Source organism: Bombyx mori, chromosome 12 (genome assembly GCF_030269925.1).
Source record: "Bombyx mori chromosome 12, ASM3026992v2".
Classification (NCBI taxonomy): domain Eukaryota; kingdom Metazoa; phylum Arthropoda; class Insecta; order Lepidoptera; family Bombycidae; genus Bombyx; species Bombyx mori.
In genome coordinates, this window is record NC_085118.1 from 14,018,854 (window position 1) to 14,046,842 (window position 27,989).

The 27,989-nt window shown below is 41.0% G+C and overlaps 1 protein-coding gene across 1 annotated transcript; it reads left to right on the top strand.

Annotated features, from left to right (window-relative positions):
* Positions 1 to 5,128: 5,128 nt before the first annotated feature.
* ninaB-1 (beta,beta-carotene 15,15'-monooxygenase-like) lies at positions 5,129 to 27,979 on the top strand (the record flags this gene model as incomplete). The annotated part of the gene is given in 14 exon segments (NM_001279381.1): positions 5,129 to 5,496; positions 7,915 to 8,030; positions 15,224 to 15,335; positions 16,313 to 16,459; positions 17,318 to 17,428; positions 18,555 to 18,652; positions 19,269 to 19,349; positions 19,784 to 19,864; positions 20,389 to 20,513; positions 21,122 to 21,298; positions 22,479 to 22,635; positions 23,610 to 23,671; positions 24,657 to 24,755; positions 27,585 to 27,979. Coding segments are annotated over 13 exon segments (1,536 nt in total). The 3' UTR covers positions 27,768 to 27,979.
* Between the last annotated feature and the right edge of the window lie 10 nt (positions 27,980 to 27,989).

Below are 27,989 nucleotides of genomic sequence, written 5' to 3' on the forward strand. Positions count from 1 at the left end.
GGGAAAAGACCCGCCGGCCGGCCACCAAACCGTTGGTCAGATCAGATAACTGCGCTCACTGGACTCTCTGTTGTACGATCAGGGACACGACCTTCAGCAATGAAGTATTCGACTAAGAAGAAGAAGAAAGAAGAAGAATCGTTTGTATTGGAACCCCCTTTTCTTTTTGCTCCATGCGGATACCAAACGCTTTCTCTTATGCTTTTAGCAGTCAATTATCCACTGAAACACACGAGTCCCAATGTCAGGACCATTCGTTTCACCATGAAAGTTGACGTATGAAGGTTTTTGCAGCTGGTAATATTTACTCGCCTCGAAGTTGAAGGCTTATATATTTTGGGATGTAGATAAGATATTTTCACCCTCAAAACCATGCTTACTGTCAAGAAAGTCCAACCCATAAGAGTTATGCAGCGTTATGTAGTTTAGTACGATGTACTATTATTACACTATTATCACTACATAGTATAAAACAAAGTCGCTTTCTCTGTCCCGATATCCCTATGTATGCTTAAATCTTTAAAACTACACAACGGATTTTGATGTTGTTTTTTTTAATAGATAGAGTGATTGAACAGGAAGGTTTATATGTATAATAACATCCATTACATAGTGGAGAAATCAATAATAAATTACAGTTTCCGAAGCGAAGCGAGGGCGGGTCGCTAGTTTATAATATTCACGAAAAAATTAATAAATTCGTCGAATCGTCGTGCTCAAATCCCGCAGTCAGGTACTAATCCTCCTATTGAAATACGTAGGAACTCGATAGCCTCCAATAATTATGATCGATAAGAACACGGCCGATACGTACCTAACTAATAATATTAGGTATCTACGTATAAATTACATCTGTTTACCGTAATTAATTTCAATTATTGTATTTTAATAATAATTGTCATAAGTTCTACCTATTGGTTGTGGAACAGTGTGTTAACAGTGATGGAAACTGAGTCTTGTCAGTGACTATATTGGAAGTTTAATTTAAATTATTTACTTGTAGTAGGACCTCTTGTGAGTCCGCACAGGTAGGTACCACCGCCCTGCCTATTTCTGCCGTGAAGCAGTAATGCGTTTCGGTTTGAAGGGTGGGGCAGCCGTTGTACCTTAGAACTCATATCTCAAGTTGGGTGGCGCATTTACGTTGTAGATGGCTATGGGCTCTGGTAACCACTTAGCACCAGGTGGGCGGTAAGCTCGTTCAAATGTCTACGCAATTAAAAACAAAAGTTGAGTTTGTTTTCTATACATATAACATTGATCTGAGTAACACCGTTTTAACTGATTGCATCCAATAATCATGACAATCATGGTTGCATTTTATCAAGACGTTCTGAACGGTGGTGAATCTGAATAAGAGAAATTATCACTAAAACATCAATTGTACGCACAACGCTGGAGTCCACTTTAATTAAAAAATATATATGTATATGCAAATAAAGCAGCCGGTGATTGTCTAGCCGTTTTGAGAATCTCACCTGAATCATCTATTCGTGAAGATAATCGATGCCATCCAAATGCCAATCCTAAAAACATTATTAATTATTTTTGCCCGCGAGGAAAAGTTTAATATCATTTTTAATCAACAAATAAGAACTGTAATTAGAGCAATATTTTTTAAAACCCGATTAAGGCGTAAAATCAGTTTAAATTATATTTCCCAATTTATATTAGCATCTCATTTTGCAAATCTCTTTAAGTCATTTAGTCGTGGTGACTGTAAAAAATTTAAAATATCTATTTTAATTATTATTTTTCAGTAAAGGGATGAAAACAGAAACAGTCTTGTCAATATTTTATTTAATACGATTTGCAATGAAGCCGTAAAAAATTACTGCAAGTGAAACAGCTGCGCCGGAGAAAATCTACTATGTGTCGTAAAACTGTACACTTATTATTTACTTGTTAATCCCAGCCCGGTTTGCTGGCCGATCGGTACCGAACTTCATATCAACCTCTAGGTTCACCTCTAGGAATCACCTTCTAGGTCAATGTTACATGTTCCTAAAAATTTCACCGTAATTGTCCCACATGTTTCGGAATCTGTAGGGAACATACTTAAACACCTTGACTTTTATATCTGAATGATTTTTTTTTTGGGATTGAATGATTACTGGTGGCCCGAAGGCCTCTCCAGTTTCATCAGGACAGGTGGGCTAGCAAAGGCTCAGCCAGGAGGGGTGGGATTTGCTAACAGCTGCCCGAGCGCCTCCGAAGGAGACCTAAAAACTCAAGAGCAGTTGCTTCGCGAATGAATCTTCTACCGGGTCGGAATCGCGACCCGCTCAGAAGATCCGGCGAGAAACTCAGCGAGCTGATGCATGGGTTAAGTTGCATGTCGAATTCTTTGACGAGTTCTATGAGTACGATTACCGGGTTCCCTAAGCCAGCTCCTAGAGTTAGAGCTGAAGGCGTCTAATGCAAAGGTTATTGGATCTGATGGATCCGTAAGAACGTGTGTTCTATTTTACTATTTGGATGGAAGAGATCATCTACATGGTTGCCGTTCCACTTAACATGAGTTCGAAGTTTCAGTGTAAGAAAAAACACTATGCTATTCTTCGGAAGACAGAAACAAGAAAAGCGCTCGCGGGACTCATGCGGGTTGACAACAGCATCAATTGGGAAAGAAAGCTGTAATCATAACAATGTGTGTTACATCTGTGACCTAATGTGTGTGACGCAGGTATGATAAATACCCTTGGTCTGTTTATAGTTTCTGAGTAATTTTCTTTTATAGTGACTGTGCTATGACCACTTATACGGGAGATATCTTTTTTCTACGTTTTTTTTTAAATATAATCTTAGTTTCGTTCACAACTCTAAAAGTGGGTTATGCTAAAAAACGTTGTGACGCTGTGTGTTTTGCTGTCATATTGGCCCTAAGTACTTTTGAACATACATCTCATACTTTGGACGAGTTCCTCTCTTATTTAATTTATTTATTCAACTTTATGCACAAAGGGTACAGCGGACTTAATGCTTAAGGAATTCTGTGCCTGTCAACCGACAATCACAATTTTACTAGATGAAATTAAAAAGAATTACTAGATGATATAATTAACATTAAACAACAAATTAAAACGCGGACGGTTAGCGTGGTATGGACATATGATGCGTAGAGGGAAGATGCACGTGACTAGGAGAAGTATGGAAATGGTAGTGCAAGGTAAAGAGGGAAGAGGTCGAAGAAGACATGGATGGAGTGTGTGAATGACGATATGAGAGAGAGAGGAGTGAGTGTTGAGATGACGGCTGATAGAAGAGAATGGAAGAGAAAAAATAGCTGTGCCGACCCTACCTAGTGGGATAAGGTGGAGAAAAAGAAGAAGACTAGATGACATAGTACCTGGCGTTTACTGCGTTGTCATAAATAGTATCTTGAGCTAAACCAGGATATCATAAATATAATAAACATGCTTTTCAGGCAGTTTCATTCAAATCCTTGTTGCGGGATTTAATAAAAATATTCAGACATTCAAACCGTCACACCCATAATATATAGATGAACAATTTGTAGGTAGGTATATATCCATATGTTGTCTTACAGTACCTTATTGGTATTGGTTGTGGAAATGCTATCGTCTTATGTAGGGCGCATTTTATCATTTGCATCACGCCAACGATTCAGTAACTCGCGAATCCCAGCGGTTTTACTTGCCTATACAATATTAATCTATTGAGAGTACTCGATCGGAGAACAAGGGATAAATTACAATCGATAAAGCAATAGGCTATAATAATAAATGTTAATTAGTCATACAACCAATACTGTTATCGTTTATTGTATTTATTTAGACTTATTTTTTTTAGTCAAAAATTAGTTATAGTCTACAAATGTTACGTTATATAAGAGTATGTCAAAATTTAATGATGTCTAAATATTATTCGGAAACTACACTAAAATACAAACTTACCATTCAATGAACGTGGTTTTTGAATAGAAAATGAAATAATTCGAAGAAACTTTTTATCACAAATCACAACTAATAAACTTGTGAAAGGCTAACAGTTACTGCATGGAACTATGGAGTAATGAAATCCCGAAAACGAAGAACAGAACATTGTTTTGTAGGCAGCGGCTTGGCTCTGCCCCTGGCATTTCTGACGTCCATGAGCGACGGTAACCACTCACCATCAGGTGGGCCGTATGCTCGTCTGCCTAAACGGCAATAAAAAAAATAAAAAAAAATATGTCACGTAATGTAATACAAAAATTAAAAACGACCGTCGCGGTGTCCGGTCTTTTTTTTTATTGCCGTATAGGCAGACGTGCATACGGCCCACCTGATGGTGAGTGGTTACCGTCGTTCATGGACGTCAGCAATACCACGGGCAGAGCCAAGCCGCTACGGCTTAATACTCTCCACAAGCCTCGTTTGAAGAAGGACATAGCGCTCGGGAAACACCGTGGAGGGGAGCTCATTCCATAGCCGGATGGTACGTGGCAAAAATGATCTCTGGAAACGTACTACGGATGAACGTAGTTGCTCCAGGTGGAGGTCGGATCTCAAATATAATAAGTGTATAATCTATGGGTCGGAGGTCGGTCCAGCTCGGAGGAGCGTGGTAGCAATTGTGTTTTCAGTATATTACGGATCCAAAAAATACCAAAACAACAAATACAAATCAAATCAAATCAAAAAAAAATTATTCAACATAAATGAAAGTACATACATACTTGTTGAACGTCAAAAGAACTACCGCCATTTAGAATATATTGTGAGTAAATGAATATTAATTTCTCTTTACACGGACCAGAGAGTCGCACAAGCAATTGTTCATCCCGGGGAAACGCAACGTGCTTATTTTTTTAGACTCAAACAGTAAACGCGGGTGAAACTGAAAACGCGGATGAAATCGCGGGCCACTTACAAAGCGACTAGTGGTTTTGCTTCGGGAACGAAATGCACTTCTTTAATCTGTTTGTGTTTTGTTTGTTAAATAGTTTATATTTATGTAGTCGACACGTTTTTAGATCGATCTAGATTTTTGAGCATTAAAAAAAGTCTTGTTTGAAACACGCATATACGTCGGGTCGGGTCGGCGTATAAACGCGCGGCGAGGGGTTAAGGTCAGACACGTGGCTCCTCACCCCAGCCCCACCCCACACCACCGATCACACTCAGTCGGTGTTCTCTATTCTTGCTGCATACTCCTCACATACAGTTATACTTAAAAAATATATTAAGTGTCATTGATGCATTAAGGTGTACAAAGAAAATACTGTGCAAACTAAATGAAGAGATAAATCTGAAAATCTTAATCTAATTCAAAGGTGCGGTACAGGTACCAATGAAGATTTTTCTCTGGAGGAATATTAATGTTATTGTCTAAATAAAACTATACGGGACATCCCTAATTTCCTAAAAATACTTTCTGTTGACGGTAAGGCATAATTATTCGTGAATCCGAATATTTATCATAAACTAAGAATCTTTGAAGTAAGCATAGCTTGTTTGCTAATTCACGCCGAGAAAAACAAAATTAAATAAGGTATGTATAATTTATTGATTACACATTTTTTATGTTGTGTTTTTTTGAAATTGTTTTGTTAAATAGGCATTTAAACTGTAACATAGGGTAAAATGAAAATACTTTTACATAGGGTTTGTTGCAACTCATCGTATCTTACCTTGTTCTTAGTGACGTTAAATTTATTGTGGTAGCGAAATTTTTATCATCACTCCACTTTTTGCCGGAGTCGAGCTAATCTCTTACCTACCTGGAACGTTTTCACGTACGCTTTATAGAAACATTTTCTTCCCCATACTGTGAAACCGTGAATTCAATTCTCCCATAGTCAAACGCGTCTTAAGACGAGTAGCAAATCTTGGGTATCCTATTGACAGGTTCCATAGGTAATCGCTCACCGTTCAGTGGACTATCCTCTCGTGGTTATAAAAAAAATACTTTCTTTATAATGAGCAATTTCAAAAATTCAATCATGATCTTCTTCGAAAATCTGTAGACTAAGTTATACATTTTAGCATAATGTCAACCGCGGTGCAGAAAAGTGTCTCGCAATAGCAATTTTTTCCTAATTTTGTAAACATTCATGCTAAATACAGTTCAAGTGATACTTATTACGAGACTTAACCTAAAAAATAGGCGATTATCTGAAATGCCTATTATTATATATTATTATATATATATGCATTGGAAAACTTTTTATTTACGCGTACACAATAAGAAAACTGACGTGCGAAGACCATAATGATATTGAAAAACCGCGCTCAGCTGTATTCCAATTTAGTTAACAACAAAACGTGGTCACTGTAGTTAATTCGCGTCTCAGTCTTACGTCAATGCGTATAATTTTAGTGACCCAACGTCACTATCACACTATGAACGTCGTTTAGAACATTATAACATTATATTTGAGTCGTCTATTATCAAAGGTGGCAATCTGTGCATTTGGACAAAAAAAAATTATTGATTTGTCGATACAGATTGATTTGAATATAATCGTCTCCTTCAAAGAATACGGTTCAAAACCTGCATTAAATAAAGGTTAATTACTTATCCTGTTATTTATCTAAGATGTCGTTCCGAAGAGTTTTGTGACTGCCAATGGAATACAAAGTCAATAATTCGTTTTTCTGATTTACCAATAATTGTCCAAAAGTCACATTGCCGGCTTTGATAATAGTCGACTCATTTATAGTCATGAAAATTAAATACAAATATCAAACAAAATTCCTGTAGCTTGAAGAATATTGTAGAGAATACTGTATATTATTAATAATATTTTTTACTGGTGGTAGGACCTCTTGTGAGTCCGCGCGGGTGGATACCACCACCCTGCCTATTTCTGCCGTGAAACAGTAATGCGTTTCGGTTTGAAGGGTGGGGCAGCCGTTGTAACTATACTTGAGACCTTAGAACTTGTATCTCAAGGTGGGTGGCGCATTTACGTTGTGGATGTCTATGGGCTTCAGTAACCACTTAACACCAGGTGGGCTGTGAGCTCGTCCACCCATGAATAAATAAATAAAATAAATAAGAAACTTTTTTGCTGCTTAGGTATGTGAACGAGCTCACTGGCCACCTGATGTTAAGTTGTTACCGGAGCCCATAGACAACTACAACATAAATGCTATCACCCACCTTGAGACATGAGTTCCAAGGTCTTAGTTTTTTTTACAGTACAATGGCTGCCCCACCCTTCAAATCCAAACGCATTACTACTTCACGATAGAAATAAGTAATAAAATAAATAAATAAAACTAAAAGCTTAGTGCATATCGGAAGCCATTTGTTTTATTGCAAAAATTGCTTTTGTACGAATTGTTTTTTTTTGTCTATAAGTTTTAGACGAATTATTTAACTAAATCAACTTAAAATTATGAACGTCTTTCTCTTATGTAGCTGCCTAGTATTTATATAGTCATGTATAGTGTTTAGTAAAAACTAAAATAATACGGTATCGTTGTGGGTGTGCGAAGAAACTTGTCACTTTTATTTGCTTTCGCGAGGCAAAAACTTTCCGTTTTTCAATAATTTCTCAAATTCTTAATTCTCTCAATTTCTATAAATTTCGAAAATCTCAAATTTTTCATTTAATACACGTATGTGAAGTAAATTTATAAATTCAATAAAGTATTGATTTAGAATATTAGTTTTTAGTTTTTTTTTTTTTTTTTTTAAATTTTTTAAACTTATTTATTTTTCATTTTTTTTTTTATAATTTTGAAATGCATTTTTCGTCCGACAATATAACGAAATTATAAAGGTAGAAATATTTTTAAAAACTGTTTTTTTAAACACCGAATAAACTTCTTAAAATATATTATCACAATGCATTTTCTCAATTGGTTGACTCACGCTTAGCACACTTCATTGAATGAAATGTGCGAAATCATATGAAAGTTTATTTGGGAACTCATGCGGCGGTCTGTTTATTATATTTAGATTTTTAGTTACAATGGCTGCGGAAACACAGAACTTGTACCCGAACTGCGATTCGAGTGTTTGGTTGAGATCCTGCGAAGAGGAAGTCACCGAACCTCTAGACGGAAATATTACAGGTAAAACTAAATTCCATGAAGAAGTAAAATTAATTATATTGAAAGAAATAAATAATTAAGTAAATCTAACAAATCTTCACGATTGATTTCGACGCTGAAGGAATAACATCTTTAAATATATATAGTATATATACTAGCTGACTTGGCAGACTTCGTAGTGCCTCAATCGATAAATAAAATACCTAAACTTTTGTATAAAATAAACTTAAAACAAACAAAAGGAATCCGTCCGACGGAGGACACATCAAAGGAAAAACAAAATTGTTATTTTTATTTAATTCCGAGCATTTTCATATTTATTTACCTTTTAAACCTTCTCTGGAATTCCACACATAATCCAAGACCAAAATTAGCCAAATTGGTCAGCCGTTCTCGAGTTTTAGCGAGACTAACGAACAGCAATTCATTTTTATATATATAGATATAGATATAAGATATATTTCTTCTGTGCGTGTGTTTGTCACTGAAGTACTCCTAAACGGCTGGACCGATTTGAATGATTGCTTTTGTATGCGTTTGGCACCCTGTATGGTTTAGATTCACAAATCAGCCCATTCGATGGCACTGCAGTCGGTATCTAGTTTATTTATCTATACTACAACTAAACGGCTGGATCGACTTGAATGAATTTTTGCAGTTTAATAAAAATCAAAGGCGGTTTCAGTTTCGGCTTGAAGGGCGTTGCATTCGTTCTATTGTAAAAATAGAGACTAAAGGTCATGGCACACTGTAACGGCACGGCAACGACACCGCTCCAACCGCGCGATTAGCTTGTCATTTGAATTTGACCCTTAAATCGTATGTCGTATAATATGTTTCATAACGACATTACAAAAAGCCAACAGCGGCAGCTAGCGTTTGCCAAAATTGAACGCAGAGCCGAGCCGCAGCTCGTACCGTTACAGTGTGCCATGACCTTTAGACTCATGTCTCAATTTGGGTGGGCTGGTGGGGCGGGATCTCGATCATCCATTCAAGCAATTAAAAAAATCACATATTAATATTAGCATACGATTATAATACAATGGGAACAAAAGGGATAAGAGGCGGTCTCATTTAAATGAATGAAATTTTCGATAAAAATATTTAACATAATATGCTCGGTGTTTATTGTCTTAAGTCTCCTAAGGCAATATAAATAGGGACGAGCAAGGGAGGCCCTTATAGGCTGACGAGCATACGGCCCACCTGATGGTGAGTGGTTACCGTCGCCCATGGACTTCAGCAACGCCAGGAGCAGAGCCAAGCCACTGCCTACCGCTAAACGGTGGTAAGCGGACTCCGACCCTCAGGCAAATCAGGAATTTTAGGGGAACAACCAAACCACAGTATACCGCGGAGTACGCTCCGAAAATCACATTTTAAGAAAGAAATGTCATGGCGTGCAAACACCGTGGAAGGAAGCTCATTCCAACGCCGGATGATAAGGGGCAGAAAAAAACTCTCAAAATGCCCCTTGGATGAATGCAGTGGTTCTAACTAGTATGTATGAACTCAGAACCGATGGTGTGTAATAAAGGCAAGATGACGGGATCATACGGTACGAAATACAGAAAAAAAAATCTCAGTAGACACAGAGGTTCCAAACAATTCATGTGAATAGGATTAGCGAAAATCCAAACAGCCTTTTTTTTTTTTTTTTTTTTTTTTATTGCCTTTGTAGGCAGACGAGCATACGGCCCACCTGATGGTAAGCGGTCACCGTCGCTCATGGACGTCAGCAATGCCAGGGGCAGAGCCAAGCCGCTGCCTACCATAAAGAACTCTCCGCAAGCCTCGTTTGAAGAAGGACATGTCATAGCGCTCGGAAAACACCGTGGAGGGGAGTTCATTCCAAAGCCGGATGGTACGTGGCAAAAAAGATCTTTGGAAACGCACTGTCGATGAACGCAGCGGTTCCAGATAATATGGATGAACTCTGCTCCGATGGCGGGAGGTGCGATGATAAAAAGGAGATGAGGGAATCATCTCGAATAATTCCTCAGAGCATTCCCCATGGACCATGCGGTATAAAACACAGAGAGAACCGAAGTCCCTCCGTAGACCCAGAGGTTCCAAGCGATCCGCGAGAGCAGGACTATCGACCATCCGAACAGCCCGTTTCTGTATGGAGTCAAATGGAAGTAGCTGGTATTTGGGAGCCCCGGCCCAGAGGTGAGAGCAGTACTCCACGCGAGGTCGGACCTGCGCTTTATAAAGCGCAAGTCTCTGTCCAGGCGTGAAATACCGCTTCGCTCTGTTGAGAACTCCCAACATTTTAGAGGCCAATTTGGCTTTACCTTCCAAATGACTCCGAAACTGGACATCGCTCGAAATATCGACCCCCAGAATCCCGATACTCGCGGAAAGCTGCAGGGATACTCCTTGAAATTCCGGCGCCATGACAAAAGGGTCCTTCTTCGCAGTGAACGCGCAAACCTGTGTCTTCAATGGGTTGAACTGAACTGAATTCAGTTCACCCCACTTGGAGACCCGCCCCAAAGAGTTCTCCACTTCAGACACAAGTTTTAATCGCCTCTCGTGTACAACGCTTCGAGAGAGACTCTGATGGCCGATATATCGCGCATCCCCCGTGCCGTCATCCGCATAGCAATGCATGCCATCAATAGATAGCATGTCATTGATATGCAGTATGAAAAGCGTGGGGGAGAGCACCGAACCTTGTGGAACACCAGCGTTGATGGTCATGGTATCGGAGCAGCAGCCGTCGACGACAACTGCGATGCTCCGTCCATCCAAAAAGCTAGTGATCCACTTGCAGAGTCCCTCAGGGATCCCGTATGCTGGAAGCTTCGATAGAAGTGCCCTATGCCAGACCCTGTCGAAGTTGACCATCAAATTGACATCTTTTTGGTGCAGGAGACCCTGCTTAAGCCCGCGCGCCACGACCCTAAAATCGCGAACTATAACATGGTTAGGAACGACAGGCTCACTGCTCGTGGTGGTGGTACCGTCATTTACTATAGACGAGCCCTGCACTGCGTCCCACTCGACCCCCCCGCGCTTTCTAACATCGAAGCATCAGTATGCCGAATCTCACTGACTGGACACGCGCCGATCGTTATCGCGTCCGTTTATCTTCCACCGGATAAGATCGTTCTAAGCAGTGATATCGAGGCGCTGCTCGGCATGGGAAGCTCTGTCATTCTGGCGGGCGACCTAAATTGTAAACACGTCAGGTGGAACTCACACACCACAACACCGAATGGCAGGCGGCTTGACGCGTTAGTCGATGATCTCGCCTTCGATATTGTCGCTCCGCTAACCCCGACTCACTTCCCGCTAAATATCGCGCATCGCCCGGATATACTCGACATAGCGTTATTAAAAAACGTAACTCTGCGCTTACACTCGATCGAAGTAGTTTCAGAGTTAGATTCAGACCATCGTCCCGTCGTTATGAAGCTCGGTCGCGCTCCCGATTCCGTTCCCGTCACGAGGACTGTGGTGGATTGGCACACGCTGGGCATCAGCTTGGCTGAATCTGATCCACCATCGCTCCCGTTGAGCCCGGACTCTACCCCGTCTCCTCAGGATACCGCTGAAGCCATAGACATCTTAACGTCACACATCACCTCGACATTAGATAGGTCATCGAAGCAAGTTGTAGCGGAGGACTTCCTTCACCGCTTCAAATTGCCCGACGATATTAGGGAACTCCTTAGAGCTAAGAACACCTCGATCCGCGCCTACGATAGGTATCCTACCGTGGATAATCGTATTCGAATGCGTGCCCTACAACGCGACGTAAAGTCTCGCATCGCCGAAGTCCGAGATGCCAGATGGTCTGATTTCTTAGAAAGACTCGCGCCCTCCCAAAGGTCTTACTACCGCTTAGCTCGTACTCTCAAATCGGATACGGTAGTAACTATGCCCCCCCTCGTAGGCCCCTCAGGCCGACTCGCGGCGTTCGATGATGATGAAAAAGCAGAGCTGCTGGCCGATACATTGCAAACCCAGTGCACGCCCAGCACTCAATCCGTGGACCCTGTTCATGTAGAATTAGTAGACAGTGAGGTAGAACGCAGAGCCTCCTTGCCACCATCGGATGCGTTACCACCCGTCACCCCGATGGAAGTTAAAGACTTGATCAAAGATCTACGTCCTCGCAAGGCTCCCGGTTCCGACGGTATATCTAACCGCGTTATTAAACTTCTACCCGTCCAACTCATCGTGATGTTGGCATCTATTTTCAATGCCGCTATGGCGAACTGTATCTTTCCCGCGGTGTGGAAAGAAGCGGACGTTATCGGCATACATAAACCCGGTAAACCAAAAAATCATCCGACGAGCTACCGCCCGATTAGCCTCCTCATGTCTCTAGGCAAACTGTATGAGCGTCTGCTCTACAAACGCCTCAGAGACTTCGTCTCATCCAAGGGCATTCTCATCGATGAACAATTCGGATTCCGTACAAATCACTCATGCGTTCAACAGGTGCACCGCCTCACGGAGCACATTCTTGTGGGGCTTAATCGACCAAAACCGTTATACACGGGAGCTCTCTTCTTCGACGTCGCAAAAGCGTTCGACAAAGTCTGGCACAATGGTTTGATTTTCAAACTATTCAACATGGGCGTGCCGGATAGTCTCGTGCTCATCATATGGGACTTCTTGTCGAACCGCTCTTTTCGATATCGAGTCGAGGGAACCCGCTCCTCCCCACGACCTCTCACAGCTGGAGTCCCGCAAGGCTCTGTCCTCTCACCCCTCCTATTTAGCTTATTCGTCAACGATATTCCCCGGTCGCCGCCGACCCATTTAGCTTTATTCGCCGACGACACGACTGTTTACTATTCTAGTAGAAATAAGTCCCTAATCGCGAAGAAGCTTCAGAGCGCAGCCCTAGCCCTAGGACAGTGGTTCCGAAAATGGCGCATAGACATCAACCCAGCGAAAAGTACTGCGGTGCTGTTTCAGAGGGGAAGCTCCACACGGATTTCCTCCCGGATTAGGAGGAGGAATCTCACACCCCCGATTACTCTCTTTAGACAACCCATACCCTGGACTAGGAAGGTCAAGTACCTGGGCGTTACCCTGGATGCATCGATGACATTCCGCCCGCATATAAAATCAGTCCGTGACCGTGCCGCGTTTATTCTCGGTAGACTCTACCCCATGATCTGTAAGCGGAGTAAAATGTCCCTTCGGAACAAGGTGACACTTTACAAAACTTGCATAAGGCCCGTCATGACTTACGCGAGTGTGGTGTTCGCTCACGCGGCCCGCACACACATAGACACCCTTCAATCTCTACAATCCCGCTTTTGCAGGTTAGCCGTCGGAGCTCCGTGGTTCGTGAGGAACGTTGACCTACACGACGACCTGGGCCTCGAATCAATTCGGAAATACATGAAGTCAGCGTCGGAACGATACTTCGATAAGGCTATGCGTCATGATAATCGCCTTATCGTTGCCGCCGCTGACTACTCCCCGAATCCTGATCATGCAGGAGCCAGTCACCGTCGACGCCCTAGACACGTCCTTACGGATCCATCAGATCCAATAACCTTTGCATTAGATGCCTTCAGCTCTAATACTAGGGGCAGGCTTAGGGACCCTGGTAACCGTACTCGTCGAACTCGACAAAGAGGTCGACGTGCAACCTAACCCATGCATCAGCCCGCTGAGCTCGCCGGATCTTCTCAGCGGGTCGCGATTCCGATCCGGTAGTAGATTCATTCGCGAAACAATTGCTCTTGAGTTGTTAGGTCTCCTTCGGGGGCGCTCGGGCAGTTGTTAGCAAATCCCACCCCTCTTGGCTGAGCCTTTGCTCGCCCACCTGTCCTGGTGAAACTGGAAAGGCCTTCGGGCCACCAGTAAACTTTCAATCATAAAAAAAAAAAAAAAAAAAAAAAAAAAACCCTGTCGAAGGCCTTCGCGATGTCAAGGCTCACAGCGAGAGCCTCGCCCTTGCTTTCCAAGGCTTCAGCCCATTTATGTGTGAGGTATACAAGAAGATCGCCAGCTGAGCGACCATGACGGAAACCGTACTGCCGGTCACTGATCAGCTGGCGATCCTCAAGATACTTAAGAAGTTGGGTGTTTATGATTCGCTCCATCACCTTGGAAAGCAAGGAAGTTATCGCGATAGGTCTGTAATTCGAGGGGTCCGACCGGTCACCCTTCTTGGGGATAGGGTGGACATGAGCAGTCTTCCATGAAGACGGAACCCTGTTGGTATTATACGAGAGGCGATATAGACGCGTTAGCGCGGGTGTCAATTCAGGGGCGCATGTTTTTAGAACCACTGCGGGGATGCAATCTGGCCCACTCGACTTATGGACATCAAGAAGCCGAAGCTCCTGCCTGACCGCACGCTGTGTGATGCGAATCTCAGGCATGGAGCTGTCACACCGGGAGATGTTGGGCGGCGTGGCTCCTCCGTCATCCAAAGTCGAGTATGAGGCAATGAGCTTGACCAGAAGGTCAGCCTTCTCCTTCGCACTATGAGCCAGACTGTCATTGGACTTACGCAGTGGTGGAAGGCTAGACCTGCAGAAGTTACCTTCTGCAGCCTTAGCTAGCGACCAGAAAGCACGGCTCCCAGAGGGATAGCTATTCAGTCGCTCGCCAATTCTGGCAACGTGCTCCGACTTCGCCTTGGCAATAGCCCTCTTATAGGACCTAGAGGCGGCGTTAAATTTCCGCCTTTTCTCCGAGATATCAGGATCCCGGCATCTCCTAGCAACATTAAATGCCACGTATGCAGACCGCTTGAGGCGTGCAGCATCCCTACTGGCTTTATTATACCAGGGTTTGCTGCGACCCCCAACGGGCACCTCAGAAGAAGGAATGAATAATTCCATTCCCTGAAGCACCACGTCTTTAAGTCGGTCCGCACAGACGTCAGGATCATCGGAGGAAAAGCAGAGCCGCCCCCATGGGTAGGATGCGTAAAATTCACGCATTCCATCCCAGTCTGCTGACCTGTACCGCCAAACTCTTCGAAACCCGGTCGTCGTTCGACGACTAGGACGAGAGAGTGGTATGGCAGCACGGATAAGGCAGTGATCAGACGATCCAAGTGGAGCGTCGACCACCACACTGTATCCAGCTGGGTGAGTGGTCAGCAGAAGGTCCAACAAAGAAGGCTCGTGCCCCTCAATGTCTGGGACATTGTCTGCCTTGTTCTGTACGTAATCAAATGGAAGAATTTATTAGAAATTTTAATGAATTATCTAAATTCCTAGGCACATTGCCACCTTGGCTTCGTGGTACACTGCTTCGCAACGGGCCGGGATCTCTGAAGGTCGGAGCGATGCGATTCAAACATTTGTTTGACAGCTCAGCGCTTTTACACAGGCGAGTGAATTATCCTTATATAAAACTAGCTGTACCCGTCCGCTTCGCTGGGCATTTAAAATTAACATTATTATTTCTAATCCCCACAAAGATTCTCATCATCAACGCCCCCGCATCTGGTGTAGGGAGTCCAACACTCATATAAATATTAGCCTTTCCATTAAGTACATGTAATTTCTACATGGATAACAAGTTTCACGTCAATCAGATGCATGGTTCAGTAGTTATAACGGAACGTCCGTAAAAACCACTGTAGATTTATATATTAGTATAGATTGTTTATCTGTTTATAATATCCCCCTAATTTACAACCTCCAATAGCGAATAGATAAAAGCATGCTTCGAAAGCTAACAAATTAATGAGCTACCGGACCTTAAATCCCCACCTTCTTCAATGACAAAGTCCCTGCCCTCTTAATCATAACTATTTTGCATTATATTGCTCATTTGAGGAACTATTTCGATACTAACTTTCGGCTATACCTCAAATCGTTGATATTGTTTGCTATCCGTTTCTTTTCAGGAGCTATATCTATAGAATCTATGCCTAAATTAGTTTTAGAATTCAGTTACTTCGTATAAATAGGTTTTATTTATTTATTTTTTTATTGCCTAGATGGGTGGACGAGCTCACAGCCCACCTGGAGTTGAGTGGTTACTGGAACCCATAGACATCTACAACGTAAATGCGCCACCCACCTTGAGATATAAGTTCTAAGGTCTCAAGTATAGTTACGTATGTAACTATGTATGTAACTGTTTGTGTGTATGTAGCTTAAGTATGTAACTTCGACAACTTTGAGAAAGTAAGTTATTCTGCAATGTAAGTAAGAAAACTTATTGAATTATCTGATTACTTTAAAACTCTGTGACGTCCTGACTCATGGGACAAAGTTTCCGATATAAATTAACGAAGAAACTGCCTTAGTCTAATCGCATTTTTGTTTGAACTGCTCACCGTATTTTGTCTTTTTCAGGTTTGCGATACACGACGGTATAGTTACATACCAATGTCAGTTTCTCAAGTCCAATACGCTGAAGAAGAACAGGGCGGCTAACAGGATTGTCGTCACGGAATTCGGAACCAAATCAGTGCACGATCCGTGTCATACTATCTTCGATAGGTAACTGACAATTTCACGTGTTTTATTGATTGAAGTTTTCTTTTCCTGCTTATTCTAGTGACATCGGGGGTCTGTCCTAGCTTTACCATGTAGGCGAGCTTACGAAACTCAGTCTGGCGACTTTGCTAACACTAACCCTAGCTAGGAGTAGTACTTCGCTGAATCTACTGTCAGATCAGAATCGCAACTCACTGAGAAGATCCGGCGAAAAACTCAGTGAGCTCAATTTCACAGCTCGCCGAGTGCAACTCACGAAACTTTAAGCATCCTTATTGAAAAAGCAATCGCTGAATTCGATAGACCATAAGTGGGATTCGACGCGCTTGCTTTATTGTTTTCAAATTTCGAATGCACGATTTGTTTGTTTGTTTGTTGTGCTTACGATATGCTAAGTAAACTAATAACGTTTTGTAGTTACATTCCGGGCTATGGTGTTCTAGCTTCAACATTTTCATGGACTGAAAGAATTCCACGATGAAGAAATAATATCGCTTAGTACAGTTTGGTCTTTGGTTTTCGCGTGTCTTAGATAAAATTAGAACTACATTCACACGGCTTAATCTCGCGTTCTTACAAAAAGTAATTTATAAATCAATAAATTCAAATTTAAATTCCGGTGACCTTACTCGTCCGTGAAAACTGTAAAGTATTTTTAACGCGTCGAAATTCCTTAAATTTAAAACAGTGAACGTCTTAATTTTAACGTAACATTTATAAATATTTTTAATCATTTGAGAGAACATGTAAGTGCCGTTCGATTATGTAAATGCTTCTACGGCTTTGGTAATTCACACCTTACAGTCAATTTGGTCCTTCGCACTTGAGTCATAAAAAAAATCCTGCCTCTTTTGTTTCCAGGGTGGCGGCTATTTTCAAACCGGGCGACTCCATGTCGGACAACGCTATGATATCCTTGTACCCGTTCGGGGATGAAATATACGCATTTACAGAGGGTCCTATTATTCATAGGTAAATACATTATTGCATTTAACTATGTTTAAGTATCTATTGCGGGCAATTGCTCCTAGAACAGATGACCGCTGAATTCTCGAATGGTGACGGCGTACCGGAAGACGTGGGGGGTAGGTAGGAAGACGTACCGGAAGGATAGGCTTCCGACGCTGGATGGACTGGTTGTGGCGAGGCTTGGAAGAGGCCCATATCTAGCAGTGGATGGCTGTGGGCTAAAAGATAGATAGAAGTGTGTATGCCTGTTTTATGGCCGTGTTGGCAAATGAGAATACAGCCCAACTGATGATGCGGGGTCACTGTTGTTCATGGACGTCAGCAGTGTCAGGAGCACAGCCTCGTTTTAAGAAGAACGTAGCTCTAGGGAAACTGTCATTGAACACATAGTTTTGGATTCTTAATTTCGCGTTTATTGGCTCAATTTACAACCAACCAGTCAACCTATTTACTATAACTATTAGTATTTTTAGGTAATGTCTACATGTAAATTATTTAAAAAAAAACTTATTGGTCAGCTTGGATCTCTAAAGTGTATTGGTCTGTCGGTAGCCAGGCCACGATTCCCATTATTTTAGGCTTTCTTTTCTTATTAGAATAAGATACCTCAAAACCCCCTAAACTAAACCAAAGAGGTTGTGCAATTTATTTTCAAATAATTATTCAATTTTCATAAAGTTCTTTTTAATATAAATCGTTGTGTATTTACCTTGAGGCCAATTCCTAGCTATGACAGCCGCTCATTAAAATAATGACGGAACAGTTCTACGTCGATCGCATAGATGGCGCTAAAATGTCGTCTGAAATTATTAAATTTGTAAACGAAAATATTCATTTCACACGTTTCGACTTACGCTTCCCTGACAATGTTTCTGTTCGATCGGTCTGTATAACGGCTGTCTCAATCCCTTCAAATCATTGTGCTTAGTGCAAGTTTTTTAAGGTTTTCGATAGTGTAAAATTTAACTCTATGCAGTTGGAACAGCGCCCCTAGCGGCTAACGTAGGCAAACGTTCCAACTCCATACAAAATTTCAATTTTCATAACGAGACGAAATTTGTTATATTAATCCTACTAGTTCACGTTACTATGTTCAAGACGCAATGACTGATAAGAAATTTAATTACAGGATAGATCCGGTGACTTTGGATACCCTGGATCGAAAGAATATGACGGACTGCATCGCTCTTGTCAATCACACGTCACATCCGCACGTAATGCCCAACGGTGAGCTTAATTCTTTATGTACTATTTCAAAGTGACAATTCATAGTATCTTGACCAGGTGATACTAAATATCTTCTTAGTTATAAGCATAGATACTAAATGCATTTATTATGTTATTTTTGTTATTTATTTTTTATTGCTTCGATGGGTGGACGAGCTCACAGCCCACCTGGTGCTAAGTGGTTACTGGAGCCCATAGACATCTACAACGTAAATGCGCCACACACCTTGAGATATAGTTCTAAGGTCTCAGTATAGTCACAACGGCTGCCCCACCCTTCAAACCGAAACGCATTACTGCTTCACGGCAGAAATAAGCAGGGCGGTGGTACCTACCCGCGCGGACTCACAAGAGGTCCTACCACCAGTTAAGTGGGCATCGGAACCCATAGACATCAACAGCGCAAATGCCACCACCCACCTCGAGACATGAGTTCTAAGGTCTCAGTTTTATAGTACAACGGCTGCTTTACCCTTCAAACTGAAACCGACGTGACTGCTGCATGGCAGAAATAGGTATGGTCGTGGTAGCTTCCTACGAGCATACAGGACGCACTAACAGTAGTATATTTTTTTTAAATATAGAAATGAAATACTGAATTTTCATGAATTTTCAGGTGACGTTTACAACGTAGGAATGTCGATAGTAAAGGGCGGACTCAGGCATGTCGTGGTGAAATTTCCTTACACGGAGAAAGGTAAGACTATACGTGTCGAATAATCTATGCGTATTACAAATGCAACTGTGATTTTTTAGTTGCAAGAAATAATCTATCACTTAAAACCTGCGTTCGATAAATGTAAAAATTTTTCAAGCTCATAAAATATTTTTTATCGCTTCAAATAAGTTATATAGCCGTGTAATTTTAAAAGAAATCTCAGCGATCACAATATTATTCGAGTTTAATATAGAGACTTATTATATTCTAAATATATAGACTTCAACCTATTTGGAGAGAGTCGAGAAAAAAAGAGAAATGACAGATGACATTACGATGAGAAGGATGAAGAAAATTAACATGTAAAGGATATAAAATAAAAGACAATAGATAAGCATGTTTCATTAATCATATACTTTAAGAAATATCTTTATTTATATATGTATGTATATAAGACTAATTTTTGTTTGTAGGAGACATGTTCGAGCGCGCCAAAGTTGTGGCGAGTTTGAAACCAAGATGGCCGCTGCATCCCGCTTACATGCATACGTTTGGTACGAATTTGACAAGACAGCTTTTCTTAACCTCTTCTTTTTCAAACTGGTAATCAGATTATCTGAATTTGTGCGTCACTGTCTGCTGTGTCTACTGATTGATATGGAATAAATTTCCTATATCACGTCCATAGACAAACGTTGTAATATTTTTAAACCGAGAGAAAGACGGGCCCGTGTTTTTGAATGTCTAATGTGTGCTACTTAAATTCAATAAGACTTGTCAAGGTGCAAAAGAAGATTATATGATAAACCGGAATTCTCTAGTATTTCACACTTGTACTAATACCGGTTAGATACCACACCACTACGTCTATTTCTACCGTCAAGTAATAGTACGCTTCTATACAGTGGTACTGTAAAAGTGAGACTTAGAACTTATGTCTCAAGGTGGGTGGCCGCATTTAAGTTTGCTGATGTCTATGGGCTCCGATAACTACTTTACCTCCCGTGAAATGTGAACTCATCTAAGCAAAATAGAGAGAAAAAAGTAGGTTCTAATAATAACTACTTTTTTGCTTCAGGCATAACGGAGAATTTCTTCATCATAGTCGAACAGCCTATGTCGGTGTCCTTGTGTGGCGTTGTCCGGAACCAACTCGCGAACAAGCCTCTCGCCTCTAGCTTGCACTGGTACCCTAATCACGAGGTAAAGCAAATCTTATGCTAATGAGATTTATTTTCCTGCCTATTCTAGTGACCTCGAGGGACTATACTAGATTCACCGGGCAAGTAGGTAAGCTCACAGGGCGCTAACCTGACGAATTTGCAAACACTAGCCCTAGCAAGAGCGATGCATCGACCGAAGAAGACATGCCTGGAGTGTGTGAATGACGATATGAGAAAAAGGGGAGTGAGTGTTGAGATGACGGCTGATAGAGGAGAAAAATTCGCTGTGCTGGTCCTATAATAAAAAGATAAAAGAGACAAAGAAGAAAAAGAGACTCATATAAAATCTCTAGTAGTAGTTCCCGCTATCTGACAATAGATGGCGTTATACTTCTCGAGCATTCTAGACGCTACTTCGATATTCGTTCGACTATTCGGCGATAGATGGTGTTACTCTTACCGGCGTAAAAGTATGTTTAAAAAATGGGCTATTTGAATAAATTTCAATTGTGTGTTATCAATATTTGGTTGACAAAGTTGTCGACCACTGGTGTAGGTTAAAGATATACCTCCGGGTCGCTGTTTGCAGCTAGGAGCCGACATAGGAATTTTAGTATTGTCTAGATGGCAACGAATTTAACTTTTCAGACGAACATAGTGCTGCTAAGCAGGAAAGACGGCAAGGAGTGGAAACGGTACCGCACTCAGACCCTCTTCTTCCTTCACATCATCAACTGCTTTGAGAAGAACGGGTCAGTGATAGTGGACCTGTGCGCGTATAAAGACCCCAAGGCCTTAGATGCTATGTACGTCCACGCCATCGAGGTAAATTTATTTATTAAGTTCAACTTATTATGGTTTTGAATGTGGCTTTATCTTTACTAGTGGTCTTGCAATAGTCGAAATTCGATTATAATTAATTGAAACTATAAGTTTGAACATTACTAGGGTTCTATTTTTATTATACTTCTATAATCACAAATTTCGCCAAGACTACACTTTAGACAAATTTTAATATTAACAAAGACAAACAATATTTAATCTACTCTCAATTTGACCATAGACTTTATGCAATAAGAAAAGTTTGACAATAAACAAATAATATGAATGCGTGTGTGTGTTAAATACACGGTAGTGTGTGTAATGTTTTCTTTATTGTTTTAATGTATCTTTTATGCATAATTTAAAAAAAATCTTAGCATTCTGCACTTCTTCTCTATGTTCTCTATAAGTGTGGGAAATTCCATACTCCTGCGTCCGCGCAATTTTCGTAAAAGGGGGTACAAAGTTTTTGCTTCACGTATTAATATATAGATATGTGTATTTGTAATTCTAGCTCATGTAATATGATGTAATTGATCAAAAATTTCATTGAAGTGTCTCTAATATTGAAGTGAGGTTTAAAGCTACAGTCCCAAATGGTTGAAATGATATAGTCGTGTTTCATTGGCTGTTAAAAAAATTTACATGTCCTCTCCTGTTCTTTCTATTGTGGAATTTTTTAGGGTTCCGTTGATAAGACGGAAAATTTTTAGTAATTTGCAGCGGGGACATATCATATAACCATCGAATGACTCTGTCTATTATAATGTAATAATTTCTCAACAGTGAACTTTTGTCTGTACTCTCTTCCAAAGATATTCTTGTTTTTCTGCCTGGCTTTCTCCTACCTACCTTACTCTTGCGTACTGAAGGTTTTTAACGTTAGGCAGCAGGTTGGCTCTGCCCCTGGAATTGCTGACGTCCATGGGCGACATTAACCACTCACCATCGTCTGTCTACAAGGGCAATAAAAAAAGATGGGTACGCTCGTTAAAGTCGAGCGCGAGTTAGAACCACCTTAGATCTTCCAATGAAACTGCTAAGTCTAAGTCGCCATTAATGTCCCTTTTGGGCTTTATTAACTACATCGTAGGCCCAAACATTTACGCGGATAGAAAATCCGTAAACGACTTAAAAGCCGCATGGTAGAGGTTGTGAAGTCTATTATCTTTCTGTTACTCAGACTATGCAAAGTAACGCTGACTACGCGGAATGGTTTCGTGGACGACCAAAGAGGCTTGAGCTGCCTCTAGACGCTCCGAGATTGGCGAAGGTGGTTCCAACTATACTGGCCGACCTCGGCTGTGAGACTCCGAGGATACACTATGACCTTTATAACGGTCAGTTCAGGTTTAATGGTATTTGAAAATTGTTTTATGCTGGTCACGTTTGTTTTATTCTTAAACAAATAACGGCTGTGTTAAGTTATTGTCTACGGAAATAAAATGTAATTACGTCGTAAAAGTTACATGTGTGAATAACCTCGAACCCGAGATTATGTAACACGAGAATACGCGTATGAAACCGCACTGTTTCTCTGTTGCGCTAAACATGTTTTTCCCAGTAGGATCGTCATCGTCATTCATATTGATAGAATATATACACAAATTAAATTAATATAATTTAATGATGTCTCCATTTTATAATTTATTTTCCGTTGTCGTTTTTTTATAAATAAATCGTTTTATCTAACGTTCATTCTGAGGTTATAATAATTATTTTAATGTACTTAAAGCAAGTTATTAACGACTCCTTTTCGCAGCAGATATTTTGTTTTTAAATTAAATTTTTTATTGGTATGTACACGTGAATTAATGTTAGGTTCAAATGTTTTTTCATTATTTTATTGCTTAGTAGGATGGACGTGTTCACGACCCATCTAATGTTAAATAGTTACCGGAGCCCATAGACATCTACGACGCAAATGCCGCCACTCACCTTGTGAGATTCATTACTTAGATACACACCTATAACTTATGGTGGAAGGACCTCTTGTGAGTCCGCGCGGGTAGGTACCACCATCCTGCCTATTTCTGCCGTGAAGCAGTAATGCGTTTCGGTTTGAAGGGTGGGGCAGCCGTTGTAACTATACTTGAGACCGTAGAACTTATATCTCAAGGTGGGTGGGGCATTTACGTTGTAGATGTCTATGGGCTCCAGTAACCACTTAACCCCAGGTGGACTGTGAGCTCGTCCATCCATCTAAGCAATAAAAAAAAATATAATAGATTTAAGGTCTCAGTTTTTACAGTACATAGTAATTGTCTATACTAAACTCTATAGTGGTATCTCTATCTTCTAAATGTCTTTTCAGGAAAGCCTTATAGATACTTCTACGCTATCAGTTCGGATGTGGATGCAGAAAACCCTGGGACGGTCAGTATTAAGTCTCTTCTTAATTGTAACTTGAATCCTTCTAGCTTCTGATTTTATCTTGAGTGAAACCATTAAAACGTCTAGACAAATAACTTTTTTTTTTACAATCAAGACAATTAACTCTAACGAAATTAAGTCAATTAAATATGCATTATTCATTTATGCATTAAATGAAAAAACTACTGGTACAAATTTGAATAAAATTTAAATGGGAACACATGAGAAGCATCAGATCAAAAAAAAAATCATAATCGTTTGAAATACACAAAAAGTACCTACTGAAGTAACACGAATACTATCTCGTCTGCTTCTACCGTGATGTAGAAATGAATTATGTTTTATAGGGTGCGTTATAAAATTGATATTTAGACATCATGGTAGATATTGATACTGGTGGTAGGACCTCTTGTGAGTCCGCGCGGGTAGGTACCACCACTCCGCCTATTTCTGCCGTGTAATGCGTTTCGGTTTGAAGGGTGTGGCAACCGTTGTAACTATACCTACCTATATAATAGACCTTAGAACTTATACCTCAAAGTGGGTGGCGCATTTACGTCGTAGATATCTATGGGCTCCAGTACCCACTTAACACTAGGTGGGCTGTGAGCTCGTCCACCTATCTAAGCAATAAATAAAAAACACGTCTCACGATATTGTACGTGTCCATGAACCAGTTCGCACTAGTGCTATGCGTAAATAGCAATCAAACCGTTTAAGTAACAACTAGCCGTATTCGCCCGCTTCGCTGGGCATTTAAAATTAACTTTATTATTTATTGTCATTATTATTAAGGAGTCCAACGCTCATATAAATATTAGCCTATGCATTAAGTACATGTATTTTCTACATGGATACTAAGTTTCAAGCCGATCGGATGCATGGTTCAGTAGTTATAACGGAACATCCGTAAAAACCACTGTAGATTTATATATTAGTATAGATAACTGTTACCCAGCTAATTTAAATTCGGGATGAATGTGTATAGGTCATCAAAGCGGACACGGTGACTGGCGTAACGAAGACTTGGTGTGAACCGAACTGCTACCCGAGCGAGCCCGTGTTCGTACCGACCCCGGACGCGAAGGTAATGTGGGACACGACCAAACTTTTTTTTTTCTTACCTAAGCTGATAGCCTTGAGATGCTATTTCAGCGTAACCTTAACTAGTAGGTGAGCTCACGGAGCTCAAACCTGACGACGTTGTTAGCACGAACCCTAGCAAGAGCAGTGCTTCGCAGAATCTACCACCGGATCGGAAACGCGACCCACTGAGAAGATCCGGCGAGAAACTCAGTGGGCTGTGTCTGTGGGCTAATTTTCAAACTATGACGACCAAACTTGGCTTATTTGCTGTTGATATAGGGTAGCCCCTTCCACTACCGCGGAGACCGACGTCGTTGGTCGTCGACTATCGCCTCGACGACCCGTCGGTCGGGCGTCCTCGGGGTGGCGCCGCGTGTCTGGTTGTAGTGTTGACCGCGGGAACCCCCCTACTCTGAACGGGTTCTGACCCCGGACGGAGATCGGACGTCGGGTGTAAGAGTGCAGGGGAGTCGTTTAGTGGGTGGGCCCTAAAATCCTTGGGCCCGCGATCTGCTCTCAACACCTGCAGATCGTTGAGTCTCACATACCCCGCGCGCCCCCTAGGCGCGGGGACCTCGTAGGAGGTTCGGCCCCCGGCCCGAAAAAAAAAAAAAAAAAAAAAGGGTAGCCCCTTCCACAGCCAACATAAAAGGCGACAGAGCTCTCAGTATGCTTAGTCCTAATTTTTTAACGTTCTCGATAGCGTGAAAGTTATCTCAAATTTGTATGGAATTGGAATCGCGCCCCTAATGGCAAACGTAGTCAAACTTTCCAACTCCATACAAATTTGAGTTAACTTTCACGTTATCAAGTACGTTAAAAAACTCGCACTAAGCACATAAACCATTATACCAGCGTTTGAGAGTAAACAATAAAGATAGGATCTTCCACAGAGGCATATAACACGCTATTTTACAATACGGTTCCACTCAGTACATTGAAAATTGAACTAACAAAATTAATTTCATCTTTTTAAGCTATTGCATAGCTTTTATCGCGGACTTTGAGCGCGGCGACCGAATCAAGAAATTCCGTAACGAAATAAAACCTAACACCCCCCCACTCCGCCTACCATGTAGCTCGCGCTTCAACACATTCACACGTGGCGCTTGTGTAGTGTTTGTGATAAGCGCGCGGCGTGTCGTCGTACTGCATGCGCATCATGAAAAGTCTGCCCATCTCTCTCTCGCGCGGTCTAGCTTATGAGTGTCAAGGGGACAGTTAATGTTTGCTTTTGTTAATGTTTATAAATATAACGTGGTCTTATTATTATTTTAATATTAAATTATTATTGTCTAATTATAATTGCATAAGTTGATAAAAAATGCTATGCAATAGCTTTACCGCGGCAGTCCCCGAGTGCCACACGTGTTTATCCTGTTAACACTTACTAGAGCGAAGCTATAAAATTATTGTATCGCAATCGTATCTTTGAATTCGGCAAAAATGACATTCAAAAGTTTCGTTACATACAAACGAACAAACAAACCAAGCTAACAGAAGCGTGTTAATAAGAAACGCAATAGTGATGTCAGCCAGTGATTTTAATAATAATTCTATACCTAAGTGCCTTAATAATTAAGTCTTGTTTTGTTTAAAACGTAATTCAGTAAACCGGTCTCAATAGTCAGCGTCATTACAGACATATACCTACAGATACTAAACGATATCGTAAGTGGAAGTTTTTTTTTAAATAATAACCTTAATCAATTTTAATACGCTTTTATTAGCTTCATACGTAGTTTAATATCAATGTTAGTAGATAAGGAAATCTTTGAACATGATTTTGACACCCTTCAAAAAGTCTGCTTAACTTGACATGTGGCATACTTATCAAGGACCAATGATAATTAAATATTATAAGCATTTAAACCCGTTATTTACTTTCGGCAGTCAAAACAACAAATTCATTTGAACGCCGTAATTTACATAGTTCCTCTTCAGTAGACAAAAATAGATATTTATCTATTCCGTGACAAATACAACAATTTCCAATAGATATTTATCTATTCCGTGGTATTTGTCCCGGGTGTGCACTAATGAATAATTTATTATCTACTAAAAATGAAAAATAAATAATAGTTTAAAAAAAAACTAAAAACTAAAAAACACGCTTTTATAGATAATCCAGCTATAATAAAAAAAAGAAAATAAATTTATAGTAAAAAAAAACCGTGGGGTGCTTTTTAAGATATTATCAAAATGATAATCCTTCTACTCATGTCAATAAAATATTTATAACTATTGACACCATCCACCCGACCCCTGTTTTTAATTTAGAAATGCGAACCTAACTTACATGGTCTAGTAAAAATCTCCTCTTACAACTTACATCGTGCTGTAAAAATCAAACCCGCAAAATTATAATTTGCGTAATTACTGTAGGGTCCTACCACGTGTGAGTCCACAGGGGTAGGTACTACCGCCCTGCCTATTTCTGCCGTGAAGCAGTAATGCGTTTCGGTTTGAAGGATGGGGCAGCCGTTGTAACTATACCGAGACCTTAAAACTTATATCTCAAGATGGGTGGCGCATTTACGTTGTAGATGTCTATGGGCTCCAGTAACCACTTAACACCAGTGTGCTTAGTGCGAGTTTTTTAACGTTCTCGATAGCGTAAAAGTTAACCCAATTTTGTATGCAGTTGGAACAGCGCCCCTAACGCCAAACGTAGGCAAACGATCTCATTCAATACAAATATGAGCAAACTTTTACGCTATCGAGAACGTTAAAAAACTCGCACTAAGCACACAGGTCGGCTGAGAGCTCGTCCACCCAGGTACACAATAAAAAAAGCGTAAGTAATGAGATAAATAATGTTTATAATCAGAATGAAGACGACGGCGTGCTGTTGTGCGCGCTCGTGTGGGGGGGCGACCGCGAGCACGAAGTGGCTCTTCTCGTGCTCGACGCACGAACGATGCTCGAGGTGGCTCGGGCACAGTTTCGCACCCCCTCCCCCGCGCCCAAGTGCTTGCACGGCTGGTTTCTCCCACAAACTACTAATATTTAGTCTTAAAATAGTCGCGTACATGTCTGTGTTTTTTCCCCCCACCTATTCGCTGGTAGCCTAACCGGCTATAAGCGGATTGGTAGGTGAGCTAGGCAGTAATGGTAGGCAGCGGCTTGGCTCTGCTCCTGGTATTGCAGACGTCCATGAGCGACGGTAACCACTTACCATCAGGTGGGTCGTATGCTCGTCTGCCTGCTCGGGCAATAAAAAAAGAAAAATAGC